Source organism: Meriones unguiculatus, chromosome 7 (genome assembly GCF_030254825.1).
Source record: "Meriones unguiculatus strain TT.TT164.6M chromosome 7, Bangor_MerUng_6.1, whole genome shotgun sequence".
In the NCBI taxonomy this organism is placed as follows: domain Eukaryota; kingdom Metazoa; phylum Chordata; class Mammalia; order Rodentia; family Muridae; genus Meriones; species Meriones unguiculatus.
Window position 1 is genome coordinate 39,462,635 of NC_083355.1, and position 23,817 is coordinate 39,486,451.

The following is a 23,817-nucleotide window of genomic DNA, read 5'->3' on the forward strand; positions in this document are numbered from 1 at the left end:
CCAGGATCAAGCTACAGTGCTTGCTGACTTGAGCTGGGGCAGAGAAAATGAAATGGGAACAGAGGCAGCTCCAACAATGTTTAATGACAGCTCCTACTGAGTTCTCGGGTCAGAAAAGTGCCCATTATCAATGGCGGTGGCGTTAGATGCCAGTGGTCCCAACACTCTAGAAGCTCAGGCAGGAGGATCTCAAATCCAAGGCTACAAAAACAACTACCCAAATAAATAAATAATGAAAAACTGCTTCTCCTTTTTCAGTTTTTGCAAGACAGATTCCAGAAATAAAGGGCACATGCACACACACACACACACACACACACACACACAGTACCTTCAAGACTCTCGGGCTCTCTCCTTGTATCCCCAGTTCTCACACATTCTACCATATACCCCACGTATAAATTTGACTCAGTAACTACACACTTAAGAAAAACAGAAGAACAAGTTTACTATTCACCTAGAGGTTTTAAAGTAAAATTGCAGGCATAGTGATAAAAGTGAAACAATCAACTTTGTATTTCAGCTTCTAACATAGATGGGGAGAGGGGAAGGTGCAGGACAAGAGGAATGGGGGCGGATGGTTCAGGACCAAGTACTGAACACAGAACAGCAAGGGGAGTGCAAGGGTCACCCCAAGAGACAATCTCAACTTAGCGACTTAGTTCTGATTGTCCTCTAAAACGCAGATCCGGGTTGCCACACCTTGATTTTCAGACACCCCAAATTCTAATTCAATGTCTTGGAGACATTAAATGAACTAAATCTAGCCGTGGGCCCTGCAGCTTTCTGCACTCTGCTGTAGAGGTACAAGGCGTCTCCCCTAACTGTGGTGTTACACTGCCACTCTCCAGCCACTGTTTGCTATTGCAGCAGAGGCATCCAGCGTGAGGCTCTCAGCTTTACTCAACACTGAGAACTGGCCACCAGAACTCCATGGGAACAATTGAATCCTCAGGAAGAAGGCTCACACAGGGGCAGAGACTGGTGCCTTGAGGCTTTAAATGGCCGACTGCTCCTGCAAGAAGCCCTCAGGGTTGGGGAGGCTCTTCTCCGGCTCGGAAGCCAGGGCTGCCTCTCGAAGGACTTCCAGGTGCTCCTCTGCAGCAGACAGTGACTGGTCGATCCAGTCCAGGCCCCCAGTTAGGTGGCAGGCATTCCTGGTCACTAGCACCAAGTGACTGACAGACAGGAGCAAGGCAGTTGTCCTACGGTGGGGAGGGGGCAGAGGGAACAGATCAGGTTTGGCAGAAAGTGGGGAAATTTGCACAAAAGCCCAAATGGATGCATGCTTTAGTTCCCCAAACTGGAGACCCTGAAAGGTGAGTAGAAATACAAAGGGGTTGGCTGGCTTAAACCAAGGTTAACTGAAGCCTGTCTTGGATGGAGCCTTTGTTGAGCTTAACAAAGCCCTGAGGGGAAATGGGAGAGCTGGCAAATATATTTCAGATGGTGGAAGAGGCCTTCTGCAACACACCCATTAACAGTTCCCAGAAGGGTGTTTTATCAAATAGTTTGGATGCGGTCAATTGGATGAGCAGATCCCAGCTGCTGCCCACTTAAAGATGGGCTATATATATCCCTCTTCGGTGAGCATCCCTTATTGATCACAAATCAATAAGCTCGAGGCTGGCTTACTCCACGCTAAAGAAAATGTAATTGAAAATCAAATTGAGGAGGAAGGTTTGTTTTTGTTGTTGTTGTTGTTGTTTCTCGATTTTTTTTTGATTGAAAGATTCACTATGAAATAATTTTTATATGGCGAGTGTGCCAGATGTGTTCCAGGATCCATTACCGATTACCAACCCACGGAGAAAGCTGAGCAGCAGTGGGAACAGGGCAGAGAAACCAAAGCGGACATGTCATGACTTACTGGCCACCTGGCAACCATTACCCAGCATGTCCAAGGGAGCCTCACAGATCAAATGGAGACAGCAGGTAGGTATTTTATGGGTTTACATTCAGTAGGGCCGAGTGCATTCTGCGGAGCAGGGAGAAGGGGGCTCCTGAGATGCCCGATGCAGAGTGGGTTCCGCTGGGGCTGGGCTCACCCCAGCCCCAGTGGACAGTGCTTCCAGTGAGGTGTGGCTTCGTAAGCCCAAAGATCAGAGGGAGAAGTGGAGAGTGAGGGGCAGGGAGGTACAGTGAGTACAGCCAGTTGGGCATGCAGTTCCAAGCCCGATGCGTGGCTTGCTCCCTGGTCTGGCGGACTCAAGAAGAAGGCTGGGCTCCCTCGCCTGCCAGGCCAGGCCTCACTGGATAGCTCACTGTTGACATGGGAGGGGATGAACCCGGGGCCAGGGGTGGCCTTGGAAATGTGAGGAGACATCCTCTCTGCCTGACTGCCTAGATGACGGTGACCCTGGACTGTGACAAGATGGGTAGGCCTTGTCCTCGTCCCCTCTCACCGTGCATCCAGGAGCTTGGGGTCCAGCGGAGGGTACATTGACTTCACAACGTCATCCACTCTAAGGGAGGCAATAGGAACTGCTGTGAATGTTTTACTCTGTCTCCTTTTCTCCCTCCTTCCTTCCCATCCTCACTCTAGACCTCTCCGTTGGTAGTACACGCCCACTCTTCCAGGGTCCTTTCTCGAGCTGCCTCTGTATGCCCAGACAGAGCCTAACAGGAAGACTTCAGGTTCTGTTGGAAAATACTCTGCTCTCTGCTTTTGCTTTCGTTCCAGTGGTTAAAACGTGCGAGGTTATTCAGAGGTTTACTGCTACATTTAAAAGGCAATCGACAAGCAGGAGCATGCTGTATCCTTCTACATCTATAAATACAAACAATAAACCAAAGCTATGAAATGCAAGCGGGAAGGGCTAGAGGAATATTTAGTTTAATAGTGGCTAATCTCCCTAAATTGGGAAGGGGTAGGATTAGGGTACATCTCACTTTTCAGATAATCTATTTCTGAAGTAGCTTAACTTCTATAAGCATTTTATAAGCATATGCTTTTTTTTAACGTTAATATGGTGATAGAGAATACTAAAAGAAAAGTCACAACTTAATTTGGGCTCAAACTACTCCATGGTGTATCTTTTCCATGCTGCATAGTCCACAGCTAATATTTTAAGTTAAGTTTCTACCTGTTCTGGTTGGTTTGTGGGGTACAAGATTTTGCTCCCACGGGTCACTTGGGAAAAAGGAAAAAAAAACAAACCTGTAACATTTGATTTCTAAAAACACTAAGAAAAACACAGCCCTCACTCTCATCAGGACTGAGGAGCAGGTACAGAGGTGGTCCTCAGCATCTGCCCCAGCTAGTCCCTTCCCTCTCTGCAGAACCGAGGGCAGAAGCCACCCTCCTTGAAATAACAAATCATCATCACTGACAGATGGAGAAATGACATGGGAAGAACATGGGAACAAACACCAGCCAGAGAGCACACTCGTGAGGGCAAATGAAGAAAACAAGAGAATTCTGGCAAGAAACACAGAGGAAGTCAGCCAGGGGCATCTGCTGGAGCTCTGTCGTCCTGGCAATGCCGTGTCCTCTGCTTGGCACACTGTCGCCTGTCCCCTCTTAGAAAACTTAGCACCCTAACACCCTGTTTATAACCTGCACCTCAGGGCCAGTCCTAGGCCCTGGCTGGGTCTCAGAAGTGATAAAAAGCACACACAAAGGGCCAGCAGATATCAGCGCTGCACAGTCTAAAAGCAGCAATGCCTGGCACAAGTTGGAGCCTAGGAGGGTGGGGGCGCCTCATGCAGCTGCTGATGCTAAGCAGGTATTTTACACAAGTGGGAAAACTCCAGAGCCAAGAGCTACTCTGGCTTGCATCCTCCCCCTCACTTTCTCAATTCACTACCTAGACGGAGTTCAAGTCTTGTATCCCTCAGAGGATCTTCCAAGTTCCCCTCCTGGGCTTTACTAGGTTCCTCTTGAGCCAGAAAAGGCTGGTGGCTGCTTGTGATTTAACCCAGGCACCAGGAATGCACAGTGGAATCCATTCAAGGCAGAGAGGTCAGGTGACTGATAAGAACACTTTTCCTGGAATGGGTCATTTGACAGAAAAATCCACATACCAGCCACCAGGTGGCAGCACACATTTAGCACAGCCTTTTGCTCTAAGAAAAGGGCCTTATTTTTCTTCGCAAAAATCTAGTCCAAATGAGGGGGTGTAGTTGTTGACTGAGGGCCTGCTGGGTACCTCCCACAGGGGATTTTTGCAGACAGCCTGGAATTCAGGAGTTCTGAATGTGGCTTCACCTCCCACCCAGTACTGGGCTGAGAACCAGGAAGTACACGAGGGCCACCATGGAAGAAAGGTAGTCCCCAAACTAGTCCCCAGTAGAGTTAGCAGGATGGACCTAGGGGCATGGCTGGGCAGTCACTGGAGATGGTAACATGGGAGCCGGTGGGGAAGGCGCCTGCTGACTGCCACAGCCGTACCAAGAGAAGGGAAGCTGACCAGTGAGACCAGGAACGCTCACTATGGAGCCGCACACCCTCAGTCCAGTTACACTGCACTGTTAAAGGGCCTGTGCTGGTAAAGGGGGTAGTGGTGACCACTTCAACTTAGGCATGTCCATACTGGGCAGTTCTGTACAGTCTCGATAACTGAGACAGCAGATCTCCTGTCTCACAGCACTGTGTAGCCTTGCTGGCTAGCTCAGCTTCCCCTGGGAATTGTGGGACCTCACAGCCACTGACCACTCACCTGGGGCTAATCCTCTTGGCCACCACGATGATATCGCTGACACTTGCTGACGTCTTCATCTTGGCCCCAGAACCCATTGTCATGGCAACAAGTTTTTCTGTCAGAGTGTGGCAGATCTAATGTAACAAGGAGGAAAAAGGTGATAAAGGGTGACCTGGCTCCCCAACCCCACACCAAGGGCCCTGCCATCCTGACAAAGACCAAGACAACACAACCCTGGGCACCACCACTAATCTGACTCCTACCCTGGTGATGTGAGGAAATGGGGTGGAAAGAGGCAAAAGCCAGTAGCCTGAGTGGTAGTTGCAGGTTGCGCGGGGAGCTCACATCAAGGGCAGAACTTCAGCTCAATGAGAACTAAGCTGGAATAATCCATCTGAGAGGAATCATGCGCTCTCACTTTACCACCTTGGGGGTACTTTCTATTCCCTCACCTCACCGTTTAGAATTCTAAATGAATAATATCTCCAGAGGGTCCCTGCAGAAATGGACAAAGGGACAACTGTTCTCTTTAGGCACATTCTCCAATAACACCTGTGTTGGAAGTTTTTGAGGGCCGTGTATCGTTAGTACATTTCTGCAGGTGATGATGAAAAGGCCCTGGAAAAAGCAAGGCAAGTGCAAAATGACAATGCACGGGCTTCTTCCCCTTCCACCCGCACTGCTGGCCGCCTCCAGGGGTTGCTGCCCCTCTCTGTATTCCCCCAGGCTAAAACCAAGCAAGCCTCTGTCCCTGCAAAGAAGCCCCACTACCTGCTGGTACTTGGGCTAGAATACAGGGCGACACAGAAAAAGAGTGGTCAAGAGGTCACTGGGGAGGAAGACCCACACTCTCCACATTCCCGCTTCAGGGGAGATGATGGAGCAGAGGTATCCTGTGGTCTCAAGAAGAAGCTCGGAAGCCCTTTTCTTTATCTGAGCTCCCCAACCCAAGAAGAGCACCCTCCCCTCCTCTGAGAGAAAAGGACAGGCAGAAGAAAAACAAAAAACAAAAAAAAACAAAAAACAAAAAAAAACCAGGATACATCGTGGCTGGGCAAAGGGAAATGTTATATGGTTTGTTTGTTGCTCGGGCCAATGAACCTAGCTTTCTTTGCCTGTAACCATATCTGTATGTGCAGCCATATCTATGCACCCAAGGAACTTCTTGACTCTGAGGCAACAATTGGGCTTTTCAATATCCTGTACTGAGTGACCCTAGAGAAAAGAGTTCTCTCTCTCTCTTTTGAAGTAGTGAATAATTAGTAGACAAGGAGATAAGGCTGCTGACAAGCAGAAACTCATATTTGCATTTTGTTAAATATTTGCATGTCATTATCTTATTAGGAAAGATAATATAAGGCAAGAGTTGAGAAATGAATGCTGAAACTCTGAAAATGGCTAAACTGCAGTTTGGATGTAATTTTCTGAAGGCTTCAGGCCTTCGAAGACCGAAGTCTGCCTCCAAGTGGAAGAGCTGGTAGTTTGGGTTTTTCTTCTTGGCAGCTCTGATTATCCCATTTGTCTGACTATTGTCACCAGAATGGAGAAGCCAGGGAAAACTCTCTAGTGACTGAAACCCAAATACAGAATGCATTCCCTGGACGGAGCTCAGTATTAAGAAACAAAGGCTCCTAGGGGACCAGAGCCTCATTTGCTTCATTTCAGCAGGTACATGGCCTCAGATACACAGCTTTCCCCCCAAGCTGTCCTTTTTATAGGTCACTGTGCTAAGAGGACCAGATGAGAAAAAGCCTAAAGAGGGCTTTCAGCATGCGAAAGTGAACCAGACCCAGTAGGGAGAGATTGCAATGGAGAGTAGAAAAACAGCCTGAGGCTAACTAGGGGCTGCTTGCAAGGTCAACTCAATGTACACCTGCCGGGCTCCGGCCCGCCCTTGACCTCACAGGGAAATCAGAGTATTACCTTCAAGATGGCGATGCAGTGAGACACGAGGCCCCTGAGGAGACAAAAGGAAAGTGTCAGTGCTTCTCTGAAGAGCCCAACTCCTTTCAGCCACTGACTCTGCCCTTTAGCGGGCACCAGGTGGGCACAGCAGGCACCACCTCCAAGCAGAATTAGCAGAGTTCCTCAGTGCTATGGAGTATACACATCCAACCCAAGCTTTCAGCCAGATCTGTCACTCCCTGCCAACTTCAACTTTTTATATCTCGGTGTGTCCCAACATGACCTTCCCCTTAGACTCAGCCCGGTGAGTTCCTTTTTCAGTAAAACCCAAGTTAAAAGGCACCCATTCAGGGGAGGGGCTTATGAGGCCACACCCTCCACAAGGACCCATAAGCAGTTAATGGGTGTTAGGTGAAGGAAAAGGAAAGACATTTTCTTACTTAGTGGTGTAGATATTGTTGAGATGGCCAGGCTCCTATAAATAATTCCTGTAAGCAACCCTAGTTAAGCTAAACTGGACACACACACACACATACATATACACACATAAAACATGAAAGAAGAAGGTATAAGGAGGACTGCTTAGGAAGGGAAGAGTATCATAAAAGTGAGTGGGACAGGAGATGGTAATAGGGTGAGTGTGATTAAAACACATGATGTACACGTATGAAAATGTCAACATGGAACATATTAAGTACATGTAAATTAAAAAAAAAAGGGCACCCCTCTGGGACATGCTTCATCACAGCGACTTTGATCTTCTTACTCCAGGCAAACCAGAACACTGCTCGCTCCCTGTGCCACTCACCACACACAGAGATCTCCTGGAGTCTCTGTGACACTGGCCGTGGTTCAGTTCTATCTCCCTGTCATCTTGATGTCTGCAGGGCCTGGCCCCACACCCTGTATATAGCACCTCGTAAGCGTACATCAGGAAAGAGAAAGACAGACAGATAATGAAGGGCACACTTCCTGTTGGACGGACAGCCCTCCTTGGGACACTGACAGCAGAGGCTGACTCAAAATCCCTGGACCATCCAAGAATAACCCAACCACACTGGGTCGGGGGGAGCTTCCTAATGATGGCTGCCTGGGTGTTCAAGTCTGCAGAGTAAGAGGAATGCCACAAGAACAAAAACTGTTGTGCCGTATGCCGCCATCCCTCCTGATGAGGACGGGAAGAACTCTGGGTGTACAGGGGAATGCCCTGGTAAAGGGAAGGCCCTTTGCCATCCCAAAGGACCAGAAAGCAAAAGTTCCCCAAGGCCTTACGAGGCATCTTCAATCCAGTCTTCGTTCTCCAGAATGGCCTCGATGTGGGGGTTGGTGATGACGACATCATCCAGCTCTAACTCGGAGGGTTCAGACTGGGTCTCCATAGCACCAATGAGGTCCACAATGGGCCTAGAAGGAGTAGCCATGGTTAGAGTTTTGTGACAAGCGACTGTGGCTGATCCTCTTCTCCTTGCAGCCACTGCTGTAGTGTAGATCTTGAGTGTTCCCGAAAGGCCTGGGTGTTAAAGGCTTGGTCCCTAGGGTGGCACTATCAGGAGGTGGAAGAGCCTAGTGGGAGGGCTTCAAATTTTTGAGGCTGGACCTTAAAGGGGATGGTGGGACACTGGTTCTCTCCTTTTCCTCCTTTTCTGCATTCTGACCATGAGGGGAGCTGTTTGCTTTTCCACAAACTCATCCGGCAGCACCAACAGATGCCTAAATACAGTAAGTACATCTGACCTTGGACTGGAACCTTTAAACCCAGGAACCAAAAGAAACCTTTCCTCTTTATAGTAAGTTATCTCACGTATTATGTTATGATGACAAAGGCATTGATAATTTAGAGAGGACACTTGCCCTGGATACAGATCTAATTGCAATGTGTCCACAGCACAAAACAAGGCGTGCAGCTAAACAATGGGTCAAGAAGACAGACCAAAATGCAGACAAAGCAGAAGGAGATGAACTGTTGGAGAAAGGGCAGAGTTAGCATGATTCCAAAGATGTCTTAAGTCCAGAGTGGTGGTGGCACATACCTTTAATCCCTGGGAGGTAGAGGCAGGTGGATCTCCATGAGTTCAAGGCCAGCCTGGTCTACAGAGAGAATTCGAGGGCAGACAGACTGTCTGGCTACACAGAGACTACACAGAGAAACTATGTCTCAGAAGAAAGAAAAAAAAAAGTCTTAGACAGGACAAATGGTCTTCTTTTTTTTTCCCTTCAAGCCTATACGAGTATGGAAAGGTTCACATTCTGATTGCCCAAGCCTACCTGTGTCCCATAACTGGTATATGGAATCACTTTTGGGAACCACTCCTCTGAGTACAACTACCTCCTCCTTCACAGCAGGGTTCTGAAGAACCCAAGCTACAGAAACATTCCTTGCAAAGCAGAGCCTTCTGGGACATATGAGTGGGCATTCACAGATTGTTAACTACTCATCAGAGATGCTGACTGAGTTAAGAGGAAAAAAACTTCAGAAACCTAAGTTTGGTTGCTAACTTCCCTTACAGATCTCCCCACTCAAAGTCCCTAAACTGACCTTGCTTGTGGAATCAATTTCATATCACTGTGCATGATGACAAAGAAATCCGCTGTGCAAGGAGACCGGCGCCCCTGCGCCTGGGACTGCACGATCTGGAACGCCTGTTGCTTAGGTGTGTGGCTGAGCGTGAGCGTCAGATTTCTGCTCTGTTAGCTGGAGAGTGGTTTGGCTCATCCCCTTGCCAAATGAGGTGGCCAGAATCGCAAAGATGGGGCTTTCGTGTCAGGTGAGCACGTTCTGTGACTACCCCGTGGCAGAATGAGCAGAGGAAGAGGTGTCTCAGCTCGATTCCTCCTGTCCCTTAGCTCTCCTCCCTCTCAGTCTACTCACTTGGAATCATAGCGCTGTAGGAGGTCTCGAGGCCGGCAGTAGCGCTGCCTACAGACCACCACCAAAGCAGCAAATGAGGCCAGGAAAATGGTGGCCAGCACGCCTATGGCGACGATCACCACAGTCTCCATGCTTCTGGGGGCTCCCAACTACAGTCCTCTCACATCCTCTGAGCAGGCAGAAGCTGGAGAGAACATGAGCACACCTGGAAGAGAGATGTCGAGGGGAGAGGCAGCTGGGTCTTCCCCGCTGGGAACAGCAAATGAGGGTGGAAATGGTGGTGAGGCTCCTTCGAGTCACCCGCAAACCCAAGGGCCTGAAGCCAGGTGCATCTTATGCCATGCCCAAATTCCCTTCTCTTTTATGATAACGAGGTTGTTTTTCCAGCTAGAATGAGCTAAGTTTTGAAGCTGGGGACACATTTGCCCTGTCCGTGATGATTTCACATTACAAAGACGTGAGAGAAATCACGACAGGAGCAGAAGGTGGAGCTGTAGTTAGCCAGGAGCTCCTACGTAGAACAGGCCCTCTGTGTGTGTTAACTTGTCTAGCAACTACAGTATGAGGCAAGTGCTGGGGTCTCTATGATGAAGAAGCCGAGGTCTCGGGGGTTAAGGAATTTGTCCCCATCTACACAGCCGGCCAGCAGAAAGCCACCCGCCCAAAGCGAAATCAACAGTCATCTTCCTTTTCCTTTCTAAGGAGGAGGGAAAACTCTGCAGTGAGTTCTGACTGCCACTGTCAGTGCTGGGGACTCATAAGCGGAGCGGAGTAGTCCTTGCCTAGCACCATCTGGGAGGCTTTCACATCAGCAGTCAGGTACGGCCTAGCTACACGATTCTCTTCTGAGAAATGGACGGCCAGGTGTTCCGGTCACTGTCTCACACAAATCAAGAGCAGGTAAGGTGTCATTACATGACGCAATCCTTACTTACTGCAGTGTGATGGAGCCTAAACTCGGGCCAGAGGACTCTATGCCGCTTTCCTTCCAGGCAGGCCTCCCACAGGCATAGCTTTGAACAAGTCCCCTTCCCTTCCTGGGTTTAGTTTCTGTTTAGTTTCTTCACCTACAAAAAAAAAAAAAGAGTGCTCTGCCTTAGCAGTCTGTACCACTCCAGGACAGCCCATCGATTCCATTTGCACTTAGTCTCCGTGCAATGTTTATGCGCACGCCTCTGAGAATTCAAACTCTCTTGATGGTCGCCCAGGGAACATCTATTGATCTCAATGCAACAAACACTGAATTCTGAAGAGTAGAGATGAGAAGACCCGGGCCCCCTCCGTCGTCAATGAACTGGTGGGGAAGGAAGATCCAGCTCCATGTGGACATTAACCAAGTCTCCACACGCGCAGTCTAGGATAATTAATAAAGGAACTCATTTGCATGGCACTTTCTAGAAAAGCCTCCTCCGAAGACCCGGGGGGCTGCCTGAGCTGGATTTTGAGGGATAGTTAAGAACGCCAGGTAAATGGAAACTTCACTGGCTTAAATTGCCAAGGAAGCCTCCTCAGCAGTCTGCAAAGCTGCTCTCTCAGAGAGTTTTTTGGGTTGTTCTTGTTTTTTGTTTTCTGTTTTGTTTTGTTTTTTGTTTTTCGGGGTTTTTTTTTTTGGTTGTTTTTGGTTTTTTGTTTTGTTTTGTTTTGTTTTTCATCTTGTACCTCTCTGTTGGGAGCAGGGTCTCTAGAAACCTCTGTACTGTCTACCCCTGTTCCTTGTCTACCCATGTTAACCCTTTCCTTTCCTCCTTCCTCTCTAGACCGTTTTCTTCCAATATCCCCTTCTCCAGGCTCCCCAGCGATCAGCCTTGCTCTTCTCTCTCTTCCAGTAGTTTCCAGTGTTTCTCTGAGCGTCTGTGCTCTCTTGAACTTTCCCTCAGCCTTGCTCGGCGATCCCTGTGTGTGGGCGTTCCTTTGTGCACTTTTCTTTCTTTGTGTGTTCTCCGTGTTTCCGTGACTTTTCCTCTTTCTCTCTCGACCTCTTTCTTGCTCCACCTACCTCTTTCCCTCCCGCTCGGTTTGATTCTAAACCCACCAAAATCCAACTCTCTCTCCTTTCCTTGTCCCAGCCCCTCCACCCCGGGAAGGCTGCCGCGGCTCTATTCGGTGTCTGGTCCCCAACTTGGGCGCTGCCCCCGGTCCGCCGGGCGGAACAAAGCAGGGTCTCGGCAGCCCACGGGGAGCCCTCCCGCTCCCCGACCCGCGTGCTCACTCACCTCAGCTGCAGCTCTGGGGCTCCCCAGCTCCCCACGGTCCCCCAAGGCCAAGTCCGAGGGTTGCCCGCGGCGGTCAGCAGCGGGGCATGCCGGGAGGGAGGGCGGGCGGGCGGGCCGACGACCCAGATCCACCCCCGCGGGGCGGCCCAGACAGCGCACCCAAATCCCCCGCTGCCAGGCGCCGCCGTCCCCGCCAGGCCCCTGGCCGCCCGAGTATTGGCGTCGCGGGAGGCCCGGGCAGCTGGGAGACAGCACTGGCGACCCGAGGACCCCTCCACGTGCACCCACGAAGGCCAGGGCAGAAGGGTGGTGCGAGGGCAGTGCGCCCGCACCCACTGCCCTCCAGCTGGCCATCCAGGGGCGGGGGTAGGAGCTCCCACAGTTTGCACAGTAATGTGCCGCTGCCCAGCTGCTGTGTGCGGACTGATTGCAGCTGCGAGCAATCTGACCTCGGTTCTCTTTGCCTTGCTGCCCTCCTCTGTGAGGATCCGGGGAACTGGTGTCAGGGTCAATGACACACAGCACGCATTTTCTTGGAGGAGAGTCTGGCCAAGGGCTAACAGTGAATCATCAACAGCCTGACATAAGTCTCTTGCTAATAATTACTGTCTAGCCAGGACCCTGGCAGGCAGCTGTGCCCATGATTCCATCCTAGACATCCTACTGCAAAGATGGTACACACACCTCACCTCACTGGTCAGGACACAGTCCAGGCTGCTAACACTCACCAGCAGGCTGCCCTTCAGGCCTCAAGATGCCACCTACCAGCAGTAGCTTAGTATCTCCGTGGTCCCCAAAGGCCTTGGAAACAGCCTTTGGGCTATTTGGGTAGGGATCCCAAAGTCTAGATTATTAAGACCACGTTTTGCAATGGAAGATTAATGGGCTCCAAATGGTTATATTCCTTGTCTGTCCTGAGGGAAAGGCAGAGCCAGAGACAGTGTGGACTGTCTGGGTCTAAGAAAGCCCTACTTGCAAGGACCAAAGAATGCAGATTAGGTCTCCATCAACATGATGCCAGTGTCTGCAAACCAGAGCTTGTAGGCCCATCCAGATCCCAGTACCTTTGTTAATTTGGTTTGTTTGTTGGTTTGTTTGTTTGCTTGTTTGTTTGTACTCCTGTCTTGCTTAGTGTTGCCCTGCTAGAGGTTGAATGTAGGACCTCCTCCATGTGATACAAGTGTTCCACCCACTGTAAGGGAGGCCCCCTCCAGGCAAGTGGTCCTGGGCGGTCTAAGAAAGCAGGCTGAGCATCCCCTGAGGAGCAAGCCAGTAAGCAGCGCTCCTCTGAGGTCTCTGCTTCGCTTCCTGCCTCCGGGTTCCTGCTCCGAGTTCCCTCCCTGACTTCCTTTCACAAAGGACTACTGCCTGTGCGGTGAAATAAACCCTTTGTTCCTCAAGCTGCTTTCGGTCGGTCGTGGTAGTCACAGCAATAGAAACCTAGCTAGCCCAGGAAGACAATCCGTGTCAACATCCAGCCTGGTGGTAGAGTGAACCCAAGGCGTACAAGGCATGTTTGAGCCCTAGCACTCGGGAAGAGAAGGAGCAAGAGCTTTCCTTCCAATTCTAGCTGTCTTCCCTGGGACAGGAGGCTGGGGAGTGGCTTTATCACCCTCTGAAGTGGTTTCATGCAGACCTTTGGAGCACTGTGCCTGTCCGTGAGGGAAAGTCCACAGCACAGCAGCAATTATCAGGGAAAGGTGCTAGGAGCAGTGTCTTCATTTCCTGGAGATTCTCCAAGATGAACTGTTTCTGTTTGTCCTGGGGGTTGGATCATGGATGGCCTTAAGCTAGGCAGTTAAACTATATGATCTTTGTGGCCAGCTCTGAGATTTTTATGGCCATACAAGAGATGTAGTAGCCTTAAAATGAGCAACGTCCCAAAGCTGATGACATTAACTTCCCCAGAACCACATGCTCCCCATCCATCAGGCAGACAAGGGGGTTCTAGATACTGCATACCTTTCCCAGACCACTGCCCCCCACTATTCTAGAACTCTGCCTTTCTAATACCACTGAAGTGTCTCTAGAATCATCAGAGAAGACTGTGTCTGGCATTCAGTATTCTCCCTCACAAGTAACAGAACCCAGCGCAGTGTTTCACATGGAAGTGGAACCTATGTGCCCACAGGATCAGAGTGTAGAGGCCCATGTCAGGAAGTGGGCAGGCTTCAGGGGCTGTACCCCATGGATCTGCAAGGAGTCTGATCACCCCCTCCAACCTTGTCCTTTGACCCCAAGTGCTGTGTAGGACCCGAACTTTCAGCTTCTTCAGTGGGGCTGAAGCACAGGCAGTATCCAGGTAAGAGGGGTGGTCTCAGCCAAATTCAAATACCCCCAAAAATGTGGCCACTCCTCACCACGAATGAACATCAAACCACATAGCAAGCATCCCCAAATCTACGACAGGAGCCCATAACTAGAGAAGAGAAGCAGGTTGGGAATGATGCTGACTATGGTGAGAAGGGAAAAGGTGTGCCTGGTTCTTAGCCCTGAAGGATGCAGGTTCATGCTCTACCCACACAAGAGATGGACACTTACCGAGCACCTAGAATGTCTGTATCAGACAGTGAATTGGCACCTGACACAACATATATCTTCTGATTCTCTCACCAACCCTGAAATTTTAATATGATTATACTTGTAGAGGAAGGTCCTTGAATGGGTAGGACAACTCATTGGTCCCTGTCAGTGATACACAGTAGGACAGGGAGAGGAACACAACACTATCGGACACCAGAGGCAGCCCACCAAACCAGGAAGCTAACAGCTCTTCCAGTTACCTGTGTGTTGGAACACGGCAGGTTGTCCTGGCCCCAGCTGCAGCAAATGGAGCCACTAATGTCAACTTCATATACAACCCCATTACCAAAAACACACCTGCCCTGGGCTGGGGTGTAAGCAGGCAGTACGCTTCCTGTCTCACTCCTTCCCAACCCGTGTTGGCCTTTCCCTGCTGTTAGCAGCTGCCTCGCTGCCTCTGTGTCAGGTGCCTCCTGGGTGACATAGCATCTAACGCTGTTTTATTTACTCCTAATAAATAAGTGGTGGCAGAGCAACTGTGCTACATGCGCAGGAACAGATGCAGCAAAGCCCTTCCTGTCCCTATGCAAATGCGACCGGCAACATCTGTCATCCTCACTAAGCTCTAGGCAGAAAGGCATCCTTCACGTCCCCCAGAGAGATGGGTAAGAGCAGAAGCCTAAATCAGAGAAAGCACCATCTAAGCCCTTCTTCCCCGTATGGAGTAGCTGTGTGATCTGGGACAGTTCCTCAGTCAGTCTCGTCATCTGTGCAGTGAATGTAACTACAGGATTCTCAGCTTCTTGGGTGTGATTTGGCTCTTGTTATTACTTTAAACTGACTTAATTAGTTCTCTCTCTGTGTGTGCTTGTGTGTGTGTGTGTGTGTGTGTGTGTGTGTGTGTGTGTATTTTGGGTTTTGTCCCTCTAGAGAACCCTCACTAAAACAATATTCAAAGCGTAACAGTGTTGATTACATAAAAAGTAAAACAATGGTAGCCAGGGATTGGGGAGGAGGAAGGGGGATCAGTGGGGTTAGGAACAGAGTCACAACTCCACATTACCGATCTCGGCAGCCTAAGGGGTGGACTTAATCTGCTAGGAACCTCAATTCAGGGAAATGGGATTCTTGACTTCAGAACAGAAAGAATCCGGGCAAGTCAGTATGTGGCAGAGTTGGAGTGTATTAAAAATAGAAAGGGCTGGGGAGCTGGCTCAGCCAGTGAAGTGTCTGCTATAAAAGCGTGAGGGTCTGATTCCAGCAGCCATGTAAAAGCTAGGTGTAGTGGCTGCAGCCCCATTTCTGGGGATGTAAAGACAGAAAGATCCCTCATGGGCCAGCCAGCCTAGTCAAACTGAGGTACTCAGCTCAGTGAGAGACCTTATCTTTTAAATAAGGTGAACAAAGGGCTGGAGAGATGGCCCAGTGGCTAAGAATCCTGGCAGCTCTCCCAGAGGACCAGGGTTCAATTCCCAACACCCAGATTGTGGCTCACAACTGTCTGTAACTCCAGCCCCATGGGATCCAACACCCTCTGTGGTCTCCTTAGTCCTATCAGGCACACATGTGATGCACAAACATCCAGTTATGTAGGCAAGACATTCATACACATGAAAAATTAAAACAAAGAAAAGAACAGGTGGACAGCAATAAAGGGAGATACCCAACACTGACCTCTAGGCAAACACAGACTTGTTCTAGCAATAGTTACATGTACTATTTTGGTATCTCTCTAGTTATGTCTCAAATGGTTGCTAAGAGAATGTTTTTTTATATAGTTTTACATTCATTTAGCGTGTGTGTGTGTGTGTGTGTGTGTGTGTGTGTGTGTGTGTGTGTGTGTTAGCTGCTGACTCACATGTGCCATGACATATATGTGGCGGTCAGGGAACAACTTGCAGGAATTAGTTTTCTCCTCTGGGCATCAGATGCAGGTCATCAGGAATGGTGGTGATGACCCCTCAGACATCTCAATACAGAAGAAACTTTTATCTTCTTTGATAAATGAGATTACAAGATGGCTCCAGAGCTGCCTTGGGTGCTATGACATTGTTAGGTATCACAATAAGATAAAATCAGGAGCCGATGGGGTTGTACAAGGGGCTTAGGGTATAAAGTTTCATTGTTAAAGGGCTTTCTGGTGAGATTCCTAGAAAATTGCAGGTTTGTAGCTCAGAAAGGGGAGAGGTCTGAAGCAGATGTTGGTTTTGTTGGAATTCTCAATTTTCAGAGAATTCAGTCTGACTCTGGAGGGGCCCCTTTCCCTGTCATTCCTCAGAATTGTCCCTGTCTTTCTATCTTGCCTTAGGAAGACTTACTGTTGAATGGATCCCGAGGTTTGGTTTAAGAAAATGAAAAAGAAAAAAAAAAGTGCTGGGGATGGATTGTGGTGGTGTCTGTACAAAATGGAAATGCCTTAAGGGTGGTGAGCACCACAGTTAAAAGCTGTTTAAGTGGTAAGCTTTTGTATTTTTTTTTCCAAATTAAATAAGTGCTCATCATGGGATAGCACAGAAAAATTGGTCAAACATATTGTTTACTCAATGTCAGACCGAGATATTCCCTCTGTCTGGAACACTCGCTCTGTTATCCGAGGCTTCCTCCCTCCCTCTGTTTAGGTGTCTGCCTAGGCCTCCACTGAGAAGTCCTCCTGAATCACCTCCCATCCTCCCTGTTTTCTAGGCTTGGATGTGTATTTTTAACGGAGAATCTCACTACTGATGCTACGGTTCACGCTTTCAGAATCTAATGTCTGTGAGGGCTGAGACTTGACTTCCTGTTTCTCTGCTGACCCCTGGTATGTAGTTGTGCCTGGCACTTAGTTGGTTCCCAGGAAGCACTTTGCAAGGAATGAATAAGAATCTGAGCCACTGTCACTATCATAGTACATAGGGAGAAGGAACTCAAGACCCATATTCAGTCTAAGAGTCCTGCTGGATGGTTCAGCAGCCCCTGGGGGCAGAGGGCAGGAGGGATAAGCGCCCAGAAAACTCTTAGGGACCTGCTCTGGCCAGAGCAGGAAGGTTGGCCTGAATTAAAGGGGCACAATTTAAAATCTCTGGTTGGACCCTGAGTCTGTCTGTTTTCAACATCCGGGCCCTCTAATGGACTGGCAAATGGTTTTCCAAGGAGAGCCACGCCAGTCAGGGAGGGGCTTGCGTATACACACGCACAGATCAGGCCTTCTCTGAGACCTTGCAGGAGCAAAGCCAGCAAACATAACCTCTCGAGCAAACAACTGCTAGAGCTGGCTGGAGTGCAGCGGGTAGGACCAGGAAGCAAGGGAGACCGGAAAAGCTGGTATTAAGGTTAAGAGCTAGAGGGGGAGGGCTTGCCAGGGTCGCTGCTGGGCTACGGGTCAAGTTTGCATTTCCTCTCAGTTAACTTATCTGGGCCAAAGGGCAAAGAGACCCTCTTCAGGGATTTCCCCTGGAGTTATTAGGTCATTCATACTACAACAACTGAAAGGGTGGGAAGACATGTTCTTGGCAAAGATTCTTGAAACTTTGAAAAGACTGCTAGGAACACTCTACAGATTGCACAGCCTTCCTCTCCCGCCTGTGCCACATCCCACTTCAGAGCAAACAGAAACCTCTCTTGCTTTAAATATTTAAGGAGTGACAGCTAGATGTGTGGAAGGGGAAATAACATCCCATATTTTATTTAATGCACATACAGTTAGTTTAAGGATAAATTAAATACCATAATTAAGTCATTTGCATTTCTGGTTCCTTTTGACCTACCAACATCATAGTAATCATGATTGCTGCTTTTTTTTTTTTTTTTGAGGTAGTCTGTAGGTTTTGTGTGTGTTCAGAGTGTCTACCTCAGCCTGGCCTTAAATTCGTTATGTACCCAAAGAAGACATCCAATTTCTGACCCTTCTATCTCTACCCCCCAAGAACTGATGTTACAGGCAGGAGTCACCCCACCCGATTTATACAGTGCTGGGGATCAAAGCCAGAGCTTCACACAGGTTAAACAAAACTACTAACTGAACTGGAGCTGCTTATGTATTTCAAGCTAAATGCCAAATAACATCATGGTGTAAAACATTTACTAATGAAAATAACTTCATGGAGTCCTAGTTTTCTGTGTCAAATCATGGGTAATTTTAAGGGGTAATTATAATATAATACTCTTGCAATTTCTTCAAAGTCCCTATCACAGTACCTGCCTGGTCCATCAGAAATTTCCCTAATACATCATCTTGTATAACTGATACATACATATATATGAATTTTCAGGATAGCATTTGCTGAGTGCCTACTCTGTTGCCAGGACTTTGCACACAGAATCTCAATCATCTCCATAGTTATTGGAGAGATAGATTAATCCCCTAGAGACGCTGAGTGTCTGGGAGGGTCAGGGGCTTGCTGTAGCTAGTGACTGAAAGAGCTGGGATGTGAAGCCAATTCAACCTACCTTAAGCCTGGTGTGTTTCCTCTATATCCACCTCTCCCTGTGTTCCCCCATTCTTGGAGGACACCAGACCCTACAATCTCCTTATCTCTGCAATCACACTGCTTTGGAGTTTTCTCTTTCTTCTTCAATCTTATGACGTATGTGTGGCGTAAATATCTGATAATAAAGCCTTAAGTGCTTACGTCAGAACAGCAAAAAGTATGGAGCCAAAAAGGTGTTGCAATGGAAGTTCCTGTAAGTTGACCCTCTGTATTTTTCCCATGGGTAGAAGGGGCTCAAACAGGGGCTGGAGAGCCAGCTCGGTGGCTAAGAGTATTTGTTCTTGCAGAGGGTTCAAATTCCAGCACCCACGTGGCAGTTTACAACCATCCATAACTCCAGTCCCAGGATGTACGTGATACACAGACACACAGGTTAAAAATATCCATACACATAAAATAAAATCAATTAATTCAGTCGAAATAAATTTTAAAAACCAGCTCGTACTTGCCTTGCAGAGGACCCAGGTCAGCACTCTCATGAGGCAGCCGCCTGCGGCTCCAGCTCTAGGCACTTTGCACTCAGGTGCACAAGCATAGACACATAACTAAAAATAGTAAATACATGGTTTTAAAAGATGTGTTTTATTTTATATGTCTTGCCTGCACCTATGTAAGTGCACCACATTCCTGCCTGGGTGCCCACAGAGGTCAGAAGAGGGCATCGGGTCCTCCTGATCTGGAGTTACAGATGGTTTTGAAGCTAGCACGTGGGTGCTGGGAACTGAACCTAGGTCCTGTGCAAGAGCAACAAGTGCTCTTAACTACTGAGCATCTCTCCAGCCCTACATCTTTCTTTCTTTTTTTTTAATAGACTCTAACTAAGGGCTATCCAGCTCCTTAGCTTGCAAGCTCAGCCCATGACTTGTGACAGGTAACAGATGGGCAACAGACTTGTAGAGGAGCCTGTGATTCTCTACACAAAACCACATCTTTTTTTTTAAGATTTATTTATTATTTGTACAGTATTTAGTACTGTGTGTATACCTACAGGTCAGAAGAGGGCACCAGATCTCATTATAGATGGTTTTGAACCACCATGTGGTTGCTGGGAATTGAACTCAGGACCTTTAGAAGAACAGCTCTTAACCTCTGAGCCATCTCTCCAGCCCCCAAACCAGATCTTAGTACTAGGGACAAACAGAGTCAGGGACAGCATGATGTCTTGGAACCCAGAGGAAAGACCACTCTTAGGAGGTGATGGAAAGGGGGACAGTCCTCACTGAGCTTTAAGCCAGCCAAGAGAAAAACTCCCCCAGGATTGCTGTAAAATAGAAGAGTCTTTGCCACTCCCTGGCAGTTGTCTAAACCCAGACAGAGCATTAGAATGTCACAGCATCCAGGAAGCAAGACTATCCCAGGCCAGGAGGGACTCAGCAGAGAAGTAAAGGTCTGGGCTCTGGTGCTAACAGCCCCAGATTACATTGTTTTCGTACTCCACTCCAAGCTACCCATCCACACAGCAGCCTCCTCATCCCTGAGAATGCTAGGACACAGGCCTTTCAGAAAGGCCTCCTGGCACTCTGCTCCCAGCCCACATCCAGCAAAGTGCACTTCGAGGAGCCGTCACTGGGTGTCAGCACTGACCCTCAGGTATGTGCCCTTCCTCAGCTGTTCGCTAATGCCAACGCCCGCTGCAGAGAAAAAAACGTTCTCCATGGAGGCTTGATGCATCCCCTGCCTCCCATGAGCTCTGTGACGTCCCTACACTCCTCACACCTTGACTCTTCTGGAAGGCCTGGGTCAAATGGTCCAACAGAAAGTTACTCCCCTGTTCTGACTTGGCAGAACGCCAAACCTGTCTCTTCCAACTGCACCACAGCATGCAGTAAGAGAAAGTCACACAGATATGGCTTCAATTTCATTTTGTGATCACAAATACCACCCAGGTACTCATTACCAACTAGCCATCTGTCTATGAACATCCGGGTCTCACCGTCTAACATTTCAGTTTAACTTGATGATGGTGGTGGTGGTGAAGGAGCCAGTGATGGGTCATATCCTGTATGTGTCATATCCTGTATGTGGAGGTCAAAGGACAGCTTTCAGGAACTGGTTCTCTTCCTCTACCTTGCTGAGGTGGGGTCTCTCTTGTTGTGTCTCTGCTGCTCTACAAGCTAGCTGTCTTCTGCTTCCAGGTGATTCCCCTGTCTCTGCGCCCATCTCACCATAGGAGCCCTGTGATTGTAAAGGAGGGCCATATGCCCAGCATTTTATGGTTCTGGAGCTTGGACTTAGGCTGTGTGGTTTGCATGGCGAGTGCTTTTGCCGACTGAGCCACCTTGCCAGCCCTCGCGGTCCAACTTCTTTAAACAACTTCACATCCATTCTTCAAAGCTTCATGCTGCTGTGCTGCCTTTACTTGTTTCATTCAAGAGAAAAGGTGGAGCGGGGTGGGGGGCTGGTGATGTAGCTGAATTGGTAGAGTGCTTGCTTAGCATTCATGTTTGAAGTCCTGGGCTTAATTCCCAACACTGCATAAACCAAACTACACCTGTTGTCCCAGCACTCAGGAGGGAGTGGCAGGAGGATCCAAAGTTTAAGATGTACTGGGATACACAGCAAGCATGAAGCCAGCCTGAGTCACATGAGACCTTGTCTCAAAAACAAAAACAAAACAACAAAAATCTACACATAACTTTCTCATCTTTTCACCACCAAAACTCTTCTTACCGGCATGTGTCAATCTGTCAGTCTGTCTATCTGTCTGTCTGTCTGTCTGTCTATTTATTCTCCTCCTCCTCCTCCTCCTCCTCCACTCCTACCCTGGATTCCATCCTCTTCCTTTCTTCCTGGATCCTCAGGCTTTCTTCTAGCCTAATGGCCTCTTCCATCCATGAGAATTACCAGCCACAGACAAACAAGCTCTAGTATTCCTCTTTTTAAAAATTCAAGCCATGTTTTGTGGCACACATCTGTAATCCCAGTACTTGGGAGGTAAAGGCAGGAGAACCAGGAGTTTAAGATTATCTTTTGCTGTCTACTAAGGCCAGCCTGGGTTATATAAGATCCCATAAAACAACATTTCTTTTTTTATTTTTTTCTTTTTATTCCAAGCTGCTCTCTAGTCACCAGCCTGTCTTTGGTCCCTTGCAGTACTGCCTGTCTCCTTTCATTAAAAAAAAAAAAAAAAAAAAGGGGTTTTAACATTTACTTATTTATTGTGTATGTGCAAAGGTGTGTGTATGCCAAGACATGTGTGGGGATGAGAGGACAACTTGGGGGAGTCCGTTCTCTCTTTCCACACTGTGGGTTCCGGAGATAGAAGTCAGGTCATCAGGATTGGTAGAAAGCTCCTTTCCCTCTGAGCCATCTCCTTTCAGCTCAGCTCAGCCAAAGCATCACCAGATGCAACAGATATGAAGATCTTCTTTCAACATTCTCCACACATACCTTGATTGTGCACACCAGACAGGACCACTTTTATGCCTCCCTAGCCTCGGTGCACACCACTTGTTTTTTTTTGTTTTCTTTTGTTTTTTGTTTTTGTTTTGCTCTTCTATTCTTCAATTGTTCCATCTTGGTTAAATTTGAATCTAAAGTGTTCCCCACAGGTTCATGATTTAAAGGCTTGTTCCCCAGCTGGTAGTGGTGTTTGGAGAAGTTATAGAAACATTGGGCAGTTGAGGCCCAGCTGGCAGAAGTAGATCCCTAAGGGCAGGAAGTCTATTTGGTCCCCAGGTCTGGGCAAGCCTTCCACTTCCTGCTTCCCACAAGTTTGAACCCCATCATGCCTTCCCCACAATGAAGGACTGTATTTTCTGAAACTATGGACACAATAAGCCATTTCTCTTTTATCTCTGACAGGTATTTTGACAACAATACTAAGTCTGCTTTCGTTGGCCCTTCCACTCTGATTTTAAATATTTATAGCTTTTAGCTCCAATCCTAGTTTGTTTCCTCATTTCCAAGTTACCCCATTTTCCTAGACAACTCCACCCACACTGCTGACCTCTGTGTGTAAGCAGCTGCTTCTCAGCTGTGGATCTTTGGCCCACTCCTCTCTATTTGACGTCTCCACCTGCATCTTTCACAGGTACTTAAACATTGATGAGTCTGGAATGGAATGTTCCATTCCTCACTCTCCTGGAAAGCTTGTTCTTCATCCAGCCTGCTCCATCTCTAGAGAGGGGACCGTGGTCGGCCAAACTGCCCCCACTCCACACACAGGAATCAGCATCTCAGCGTTCACTCCTCCCACGCACACCAAGGGCAGATGTACTTGGTTTTTGTTTTTTTTTTTTCCCAGCATTCGGTTCTCTCTTCTCACTGACCTCTGTCCCCATGGCAGTCGCACACAGGTCCAGGCCAGCACCACTGCTCTACCAGAGAGATGGGTACCGGTTCAAACTCACCTTCCCTTCTCCTCACATTCTCCAACCACCCTCAACACCCCAGCGTCAATGGTCTGAGAAATCAAGTCTATGGTGGACACATTCTGTCAGTTGGTCTGGGTGTGCATGCATAAAACTCTGAGGTGTGCTGAATATTTATACACATGACCACAGGTTATGATTCAACTAAAATGCAAAACCAAACTAGAAAGCCAAAGATGTCAGTTACCAGGGTAAAACTCCTCAGCAGCAACTCTCTGTATTCAGGTGAAAAATCACCCCCTGAAGGCTCTGCTGTGGCCTTTTCTCCAGCCTGCCTCTCCCACCACACTTCCGTCTTGCTGACTAGAGCAGCTGTTCTGGCTTCATTTAGTTTACTTCAAGAGGCCAAAAGCCATGCTGCCTACCTGCCTGGGAGCCTTTGCTCAGGAAGTTCCGTACTTCCTCTGTAGTCCCAGAAACTTCTCCTTCCTCTCGCCTAGAATTCCATGTGATCCCATTTATTCTTTGTTACACACTCATTGCATTAGTATACTAGTATAACTGTTTTGCTTTTTCCACAGTTTGGATGGGCTCTTAGATGTAAGTGCCATCCAAGCAACCAATGTCACAAGTCTATGAGCAAAACACCTTTTCTTTTTCCTATGTATCATAGTAGAGATGCTTAAATACCCACCCTTCCCCTTCCCCAGGAGTCTGAATGGTGTCCATTTAGACACTCCTAAGAGCTCAGGCAATTCATCTCCTGAAGTGAAGTAAAAGGGAAGATTGTGAGCAAAGACAGGGAGGGGTTCCAGGAGGCTTTGCTGTAAACGGAGACAACAGCAGCCTACGCTATACCACACTGCTAGCCTGGGGACACTCTTT

General features: G+C 48.3%; 1 protein-coding gene across 2 annotated transcripts; it reads right to left on the minus strand.

Annotated features, from left to right (window-relative positions):
• Positions 1-423: 423 nt before the first annotated feature.
• Positions 424-11,771, minus strand: Tmem98 (transmembrane protein 98). Of its 2 annotated transcripts, XM_021638859.2 has the most exons (8): positions 11,631-11,771; positions 10,353-10,484; positions 9,418-9,622; positions 7,821-7,952; positions 6,567-6,600; positions 4,662-4,777; positions 2,406-2,465; positions 424-1,205 (listed from the first exon to the last, which is right to left on the minus strand). In XM_021638859.2, exons 3-8 carry the CDS (start codon positions 9,546-9,548, stop codon positions 998-1,000), a joined length of 681 nt encoding a protein of 226 aa, XP_021494534.1. In that variant the 5' UTR covers positions 9,549-9,622; positions 10,353-10,484; positions 11,631-11,771; the 3' UTR covers positions 424-997. The 2 variants fall into 2 exon arrangements, with proteins under 2 accessions (XP_021494534.1, XP_060243144.1); XM_060387161.1 differs by lacking the exon at positions 10,353-10,484 and having other exon boundaries at positions 11,631-11,717.
• Between the last annotated feature and the right edge of the window lie 12,046 nt (positions 11,772-23,817).